Source organism: Talpa occidentalis, unplaced genomic scaffold (genome assembly GCF_014898055.3).
Source record: "Talpa occidentalis isolate TD23 unplaced genomic scaffold, MPIMG_talOcc4v2.1 talOcc4.8, whole genome shotgun sequence".
Taxonomy (NCBI): domain Eukaryota; kingdom Metazoa; phylum Chordata; class Mammalia; order Eulipotyphla; family Talpidae; genus Talpa; species Talpa occidentalis.
The window spans coordinates 119033533-119041329 of NW_023605194.1; the positions used below are offsets into that span (position 1 = coordinate 119033533).

Below are 7797 nucleotides of genomic sequence, written 5' to 3' on the forward strand. Positions count from 1 at the left end.
CACTGGGCTGGTTGCTGCGGTGTGCTGTGGCCACATGCTGGGCAGCACGTGACATTGTAAGACACAGCACCACCCCCCACCCCAGACTGTGTGCGAGGGCTTTCTTTTAAGAGGCTGAAACCAGCTACTCTCTTATGGTGAGTGAATGTCCCTCCCCCCTTTTAAAATGCTTGGGTTTTGGGGCCTCCCTTCCAGGGGGCACAGGGGTTAAGTCTCAGTCCTATCGAGCTATCGCCAGCCACTGCAGCCTGAGTTCAAGCCCCAAACAGGGAGTTGCTCACAGGGCACAGCAGACCCCTCCTGTCTCTCTGCTGCTCCCCTCAGCAGTGGATTTCAGTGGATCTGCCTGTTCTGCTTACCACTGTGCCTCTGGGGAGTCCTCTCACCCCCCGCACCTCTGGCTTGCACCCCAGTTCTCCTATGCGTGAATAAATAAAAATAATTTTAAAAAATAATAAAATGCTTGGGTTTTCTTTGTGTGAATTTCTTAATATGCATATTGGGACAGAAAAGCATTGTGCCCTATGTCTAGGGAGCTGCACCACAGAAACTGAAGTTCTGCTTCTCTCCTCTTGGAGGTACGTAAGCATGGAGAGGATAAAAAGCAGTGGGGGTAGCTCTTCTATGGAGTAAGTTATTTTTGTGATAGTGATATTATCGTGAATACAAATTCATTGAGAGTGGATGATTTATTAGTGAATAATTAAGCTGCCCAGATAGGTGGGTGATGGACACAGGCATGTCTGGGGGGGCTGCAGCGGGCTCCGGCGCTGCGGCACCCAGCCTGTGTCTCATGGCCGCTCCACCAGCGTCAAGCGGGCGAACGCTGGCTCAGGGCAGAGCATGTGTGTCTGGAAAGTTGTTTCTTTTAAGTTTGAGGGGAAACCGTGGGCCTCGATTTGGTGGTCAGGCCACAGGAAAGGGCCGCTCTCCCACGCGGGGGATGCGGGGTGAAGGTCTGGAGCAGGCGCCGCGGCTCAGAGCCCAGGTCTTGACGCTTGGGAGCTGTGCGGGCACGGGCCGACCTCTCCTGTCCTTTGTGGCTGGAATGCCTGGATGGAAATGTGCCAGGCAGCAGCCGCCTCTTCTGTGAAGTACGTCGTTAACTACGCGTGCCTAAAGGTGCAGCGTATGTGAGCGATGCTTTCTGTATCGGTCAGTGTCCTCACCTGCCAGCTGGACTAACCACTAGGCCTTCTGCTAAGGATATTTCCTGGAAGTCCGGGGAGCTCACAGGCTGCCGAGGACGCAGGAGAGATGAACTTGGGGGAAGGGCAGGAGTCAAGGATGCTGTGGAGGCCAGCAGGTCATGTCCAGGCCACTCCCTGAACTGGTCTGCCCCTTGGGGTGCTGCCCTGGGACACTCTGACCTCCACATTCCCCTCTCCCGGCCTGTCTGCTCCCAGGCTTCTGGGTTCTGGAGTCGAGGCTGTTTGGCAGAGGCCTTCCTGCCACTGTCTGGGGAGTGTGGGCGCGTGGCCATCCTGCCGAGATTGCCTCAAGTGGAAAAACTCGCAGCAGGGACTTGTGGTGCTCCAGATACGAGGTGTGTGGAGCTTGGGGAGTCAAAAAAAAAAATCACTATTTGTGTAAGACTTCCGGATGCCCTCGAAAACTTGTAGGCAGAAACGAGCTGGTTGATGTTAGCAGGGCAGCCACACTCGCCACAGCCAGTCTCGAGCTGCCTCATGACTTCTGCGCGTGGCTGGGAGATGCCCACTAAGCCACGTGCGTTTCGGCCGTCCAGCTGCAGCAGGTGTGGAAACCTCAAGTGCGTTCGTCACAGTAGAGTGTAGTAAGAGAATTAGGCAGGGAGTTTTGAGTATTACCTTTGTTATTAACATAATTCATTACACACTTAAGTTTGATTTTAATAATAGCTGATTTGTAACACGTGGCTTGCATAATTTTTGAAGATTTAACAGTTGCCGCGAGCGTCAGCACCATCAGCCCGGGCCAGTGCCGGCCCGGCTCTGCCTGGGAGGTGACTGTGTAATGGAGAGAGACCCTCAAGCAGGGAGCTGCTTCGTGCAGAGGCCGGGGGTGGAACTCTGCACAGGAGGGGCTAACCCTGGGGAGCCTCAGCCACCGGAGGAAGGTAGCAAGTTGCCCCGCAAAACGTTCTTACCCAAAACCCACTCACTTTTGAGCCTTACAACACTCACCTCCGAGCTTGCAGCCCACCGCCGTTTCTGGCCTCTGCTAAGCCTTGGAACCCTCCCGACCCGGGAGAGCCGCTGGCTGCAGGGCTCCGGGCGTGTGTGGGATGCCAACTTGAGCCCTGACGGCTCTGCCCGGTCTGCGTTGTCCCAAGGACGGGCGGTGAGACCTGCCGTGTTCACAGCCACGACAGACTCCACGGTGGCCCCAACGGCCATCATCTCTGGAGTTGAAGGTCTTGTCCCCCAAATTCTGTCCTCAGCTGTGCGAACAGGCATCGCAGAAGCCAGGTGCACGCCTTCCCAAGGCGGCCGGAAGGGGCAGGAGCTCCGCCCTGCTCCCTTGCGCACCTGCTGGGGGGAAGGCCGGGTGCTGTGAGGCGGCGAGTGGAGGCCCGCAGGAGACGCAGCCAGCCCCCTCCGCGGCCCGGCAGTGGCCCCTCCACCGACCCACCGACCCCCGCGGGCAGGAGAAGCCTCCGGGCAGAGCTGCCTCCCCAGGCCTCGAGTCCTCGCAGCAGGGACGGGGGCATCCGGAGTCTGTGTTCCAGGCACCAAGTTTCGGGGCAGTTACACAGCCCTAAATAAGCCGCCCCCCCCCCCGTGGCTCCAGAGGGGCTGCGGCGTCCCGCGGACAGAGGGCGGGACTCTCAGGCCCTTAAGGAAACGGGTTTCTCTTGCTTCCCGGGAGGCTGACTCGCCAGCTGCGCGGGCCACGGGGCTCCCCGGCCCTGGACGCCCGCGCCCCGCCCGGCCGTCGGCGCGGACTCCCCGGGACTCCCGCGCGGGCCGGGCGGGAGGGGCGGGGTTCCGAGCAGCCTTGGCGAACTAGCGGCCCCCGCGCCCCTGGGAGGCCGCCGGCGCCCGCCCCCGCCCGCGCCCCGCCCGCGCCGCCGCTGCCCACACCTGCCGCGCCCGCGCGCCCCAGCGCGGCCCGGGGAGGCAGCGGCGCGCCCGGCGGCGGCGGCGGGCCCCGGGGAGCCCGGCAGCGGCGGGGTCCGGCGCCGCCCCGCGCGGCGGCATGGAGTGGGAGCTCAACCTGCTGCTCTACCTGGCGCTCTTCTTCTTCCTGCTGTTCCTGCTCTTCCTGCTGCTCTTCGTGGTCATCAAGCAGCTCAAGAACTCGGTGGCCAGCACGGCGGGGGCGCTGCAGCCGGGGCGCCCCTCGCTGCACCGGGAGCCGTGGGGCTTCGCCCGCGAGCAGGCGGTGTGACCCGGCGCGCGCAGGTGGGCTCCGGCGGGCAGGGCGCGCAAAAGGGGCTCCGGGGGCAGGGCGCGGGCAGGGGCTCCGGGGGGCAGGTGGGCTCCGGCGGGCAGGTGGGCTCCGGCGGGCAGGGCGCGCTCAGGTGGGCTCCGGCGGGCAGGGCGCGCAGGGGGCTCCGGGGGGCAGGGAGCGCGCAGGGGGCTCCGGCGGGCAGGGCGCGCTCAGGTGGGCTCCGGCGGGCAGGGCGCGCAGGGGGCTCCGGGGGGCAGGGAGCGCGCAGGGGGCTCCGGCGGGCAGGGCGCGCAAAAGGGGCTCCGGGGCCAGGGCGCGGGCAGGGGGCTCCGGGGGGCAGGTGGGCTCCGGCGGGCAGGTGGGCTCCGGCGGGCAGGGCGCGCAAAAGGGCTCCGGGGGCCAGGGCGCGCTCAGGTGGGCCGGCGGGCAGGGCGCGCGCAGGTGGGCTCCGGGGGGCAGGGCGCGCGCAGGGGGCTCCGGCGGGCGGGCGCGCAGAGGGGCTCCGGGGGGCAGGGCGCGCAGGGGCTACGGGGGCAGGTGGCTCCGGCGGGCAGGTGGGATCCGGGGTGCAGGCGCGGGCAGGTGGGCTCCGGCGGGCAGGGCGCGCGCAGGTGGGCTCCGGGGGCAGGGCGCGCAGGGGGCTCCGGGGGGCAGGGCGCGCAGAGGGGGGGGCTCCGGGGGGCAGGGAGCGCGCAGGAGGCTCCGGCGGGCGGGGCGCGCAGAGGGGCTCCGGGGGGCAGGGCGCGCAGGGCTCCGGGGGGCAGGTGGGCTCCGGCGGGCAGGTGGGATCCGGGGTGCAGGGCGCGGGCAGGTGGCTCCGGCGGGCAGGGCGCGCGCAGGTGGGCTCCGGGGGCAGGGAGCGCGCAGGTGGGCTCCGGGGGGCAGGGAGCGCGCAGGGGCTCCGGGGGCAGGGAGCGCTCAGGGGGCTCGGGCGGGCGGGGCGCGGGCAGGGGCTCCGGCGGGCAGGGCGCGCAGAGGGGGCTCCGGTGGGCAGGGGGCTCCGGCGGGCGGGGCGCGCAGAGGGGCTCCGGTGGGCAGGGCGCGGGCAGGGGGCTCCGGGGGCAGGGCGCGCAGGGGGCTCCGGGGGCAGGGTGCGCGCAGGGGGCTCCGGGGGGCAGGGCGCGCAGAGGGGCTCCGGGGGGCAGGGAGCGCGCAGGGGGCTCCGGCGGGCAGGGAGCGCGCAGGGGGCTCGGGCGGCGGGGCGCGGGCAGGGGGCTCCGGCGGGCAGGGCGCGCAGAGGGGCTCCGGTGGGCAGGGCGCGCGCAGGGGGCTCCGGCGGGGCGGGGGCGCAGAGGGGGCTCCGGTGGGCAGGGCGCGGGCAGGGGGCTCCGGTGGGCAGGCGCGGGCAGGGGGCTCCGGGGGGCAGGGCGCGCAGGGCTCCGGGGGGCAGGGCGCGCAGAGGGGCTCCGGGGCAGGGCGCGCGCAGGGGGCTCGGGCGGGCGGGCCGCGGGCAGGGGGCTCCGGCGGGCGGGGCGCGGGCAGGGGGCTCCGGCGGGCAGGGCGCGCAGAGGGGGCTCCGGTGGGCAGGGCGCGCGCAGGGGGCTCCGGCGGGCGGGGCGCGCAGAGGGGGCTCCGGTGGGCAGGGCGCGGGCAGGGGGCTCCGGTGGGCAGGGCGCGGGCAGGGGGCTCCGGGGGGCAGGGCGCGCAGGGGGCTCCGGGGGCAGGGCGCGCAGAGGGGGCTCCGGGGGCAGGGCGCGCGCAGGGGGCTCGGGCGGGCGGGCCGCGGGCAGGGGGCTCCGGCGGGCGGGGCGCGGGCAGGGGGCTCCGGCGGGCAGGGCGCGCGGGCAGCGCTCCCCGGAGGCGGGACGCAGGCCCCCACGGGGTCCCGGCTGACGCTGCCCTTCGGCGGGCCCGCGGCGGGCCTGGGGTGGAGACGCGGCCGTTGGAGCCGCGGTGGCGCCTCTGTCCCGCCCGCCTGCAGTTTGGACTCCCCTGGGGGCAGGACCCGGTGGCTGAGCGCCTTCAGCAGCCACTTCCAGAGCAGCCGGCGCCAAGCCCCGCTCCAAGTTGCTGCGGAAGAGCGGGCTTGGCGGGGGGCCGGGGCCGGGGCGCGCGGGGTCCTCGGAACGCCGCTTTGGGCGTCCCCGCGCTTTGGCGGCCGGCCAGAGGGTCCCCTGCGGGGGGGAGGGCGATTTCACCGGGAACCCTTCCACCCCGCCCCCACTCCGGTTCTGGCGCGACCGGGTGGTGCCCGCGGTTGTGGGGTTCGGAGCCGCCGGGGCCCGTCCTTCGGGTTCTGGGGGTGCAGGTAGGTGAGCCCTCGAGGAGCGCTTCGGGCAGGCGTGGCGGGCACTGGAGGGCGAGCCTCGGGCGGAAAGACTGGACGTGGCGTCAGGAGACGAGCGCCCCGGGCAGGGTCGGCGGTCAGTTCCTCCCCAGACGCCGGCCCGAGAAGGGTCGCGAGGGCCCCGCTGCAGGCTCAGCCCCTGGGTACGTTCCGTGCCAAGTGAGGACCAGCCGTGGCTTCCTTTTGGCCATGGTTGTGGCAAAGCTTCTGAAGACCCAAGACCTAAAAAAGTGAAAAGCAAGGATGGAAGAAACGGGTACAGCAGCAAGGGCGCTGCCCGGCGAGGACCCCAGCGCGCGGCGGGTGGGGCGCGGGCCTCAGGCCAGGGCAGGGCCCGCAGACCGAGGAGAGGCCGCGGGAGCCTGAGAGCTCAGGGAAGGTGATGCGGGCGCGTGGCTTGAAACACAGGCCGCGTCTTGTCTCCAGGGAGGGAGGACTCTGTTCGCTGGCGCAGGTAGGGCCCAGCGGGGTCAGGGTGGGGCAAACTGCCCTTTCCTGACTGTCACATTGAGAATATTAACTTTAGGTACAAAGAAAGCCTCTGCGCAGAGGCTACGAGCAGCGAAATACCCACCCCTGCGTAAGCTGACAGCACGAAGGGAACGTGGAAAACATTCAGTTTGATGATTCAAGGGGAGGAACAATAGTGGCACGTAGCTGAATAATTACGGGGGAAATTTTGACCTGAGAAGTTAATCATGTCCGTGTTTTCTTTTATATACATGTATAGACGACATCATTGTTCATTTTTGTACACGGTCTGGTTTCTCCTCCCAGGGCTGTCCCCATAGGATTCCCACCACCAAGCCAGCCGTGGGTCACCATAGTCCCTTGTGCTCTTCCGCCCCCGTTTTCTTTCTCACTTTGCCAGAATGAACCTGTCTTTTAATGAAGTGAGTGCAGCACTCGAGCAAGTAAGACTGGACCTGACACAGCTCAAGTCCCGGATCAACAGCCGCAGCTGAGATGTCCCTGCAGCCGTGGCTCCCGCCTGCTGAGCCCCTCTGGGACCATGGCCAAGCGGGTGTGTGGTCCACATGGGCACGGCGGTGTCGCGCAGGCAATGAACTAACAATTGCTGTTTATGGGGCTGGGAACCTGCCCCTTTATACTTGACTTAAAACTTAGAACACAGGTTGCTGAGCTGCCTGTTTGATCCCCGGTCTGGGGGCATTTCCCTCTCCCCAAGTGCCCAGCGTGGAGGTGAGCCACCAACCCTGCTGGGCACAGACATGGGGCACGGGGTGGGGCATTCGGGGTGCTGCAGCCCCAACCCTCTCTTTTTGCTGACTCAATCTCCTGCAGAAAAAGGGGTTACCATCTTGTGTCCTGTGTCCAGCGCATTTTCCAGCCTCCTCGCAATCTAACTTGCCAGGCACTGAGTTTCCACTCATCCTGGCAAACAGTGGACACTTATTCCTACTGTCCAGTCTGCCTGGAACTTGGCCCTAAACTGTAGATCAGAATTCCCAACCTTTGTCTCTGAACTGACCGCGTGGTCACCTCCTGGTGCGATGGGCCAACCGGGGCTGCCTGCCTGGCACCTTTGTCCGCTCCTGTGTCTTCAGGGCTTGGCACAGGCTGGTCTCCCAGATGAGAGCCACTTCCGTGCCCACATGCTTGCCACCAGAAGCCACCGGCCGCCTGGGGCATGCCGCCAGCGCACTGCGTCTCCAGAGACAGTGTAGACACGAGCTGGGCGTTGGAGCACTGGGAAAGCGAGGAGCATTTTAAACAACTGTTCGTCATGTAATTTCATTGCAGAAGATTCCTATTCCTATTTATTTCCAATAAGAGGTTTTCATTGATTCTTCAGCAATGTTAGAAGCTGAGTTGAGCTTCTTACACTATAAGGAGATGGGCTGTAATTAGCAGCATTCTATTAGTGTTTTACTTTATATTCTTATTTCGTTGTTGCTTCTACATTCCAGCCGTCAAATGACTTCACACTTTATTAGGACAGTTTTAATTATTTCACTTTCCGGTCTTGTAATTGCAGTAAATCTGCAGTTCTGCTTGGCGAAATAAGCATTTTCCGTTGAATGAGAATGACATCACACTCACACCTGCAGAATCGAAAATGTCTAATGAAGTAGATGCCTATGTCTGAACCCCAACTTTAGGGCACAGCTGCC

General features: G+C 66.1%; 2 protein-coding genes across 2 annotated transcripts; one reads left to right on the plus strand and one right to left on the minus strand.

Moving 5' to 3' along the window:
- The first annotated feature begins 3180 nt into the window (after positions 1–3180).
- SMIM43 (small integral membrane protein 43) lies at positions 3181–3372 on the plus strand. The gene has a single exon (XM_037497408.1). The coding sequence runs from the start codon at positions 3181–3183 to the stop codon at positions 3370–3372; it is 192 nt and encodes a 63-aa protein (XP_037353305.1).
- Positions 3373–3785: 413 nt separating this feature from the next.
- LOC119234790 (basic proline-rich protein-like) lies at positions 3786–7315 on the minus strand. Its single transcript, XM_037497787.1, has 2 exons — positions 7207–7315; positions 3786–5884 (listed from the first exon to the last, which is right to left on the minus strand). The coding sequence occupies exons 1-2, from the start codon at positions 7313–7315 to the stop codon at positions 3786–3788; spliced, it is 2208 nt and encodes a 735-aa protein (XP_037353684.1).
- Positions 7316–7797: the final 482 nt, after the last annotated feature.

What these genes read in the sequence shown, in the direction of transcription:
- SMIM43 (XM_037497408.1), top strand. Translation starts at nt 3,181, where the DNA reads ATGGAGTGGGAGCTCAACCTGCTGCTCTACCTGGCGCTCTTCTTCTTC.
- LOC119234790 (XM_037497787.1), bottom strand. Translation starts at nt 7,315, where the DNA reads ATGCCCCAGGCGGCCGGTGGCTTCTGGTGGCAAGCATGTGGGCACGGA. An exon ending in AGACACAGGAGCGGACAAAG is followed by an intron (nt 5,885 to 7,206) that starts GTGCCAGGCAGG and finishes TCACTTTTTTAG; the next exon opens with GTCTTGGGTCTTCAGAAGCT.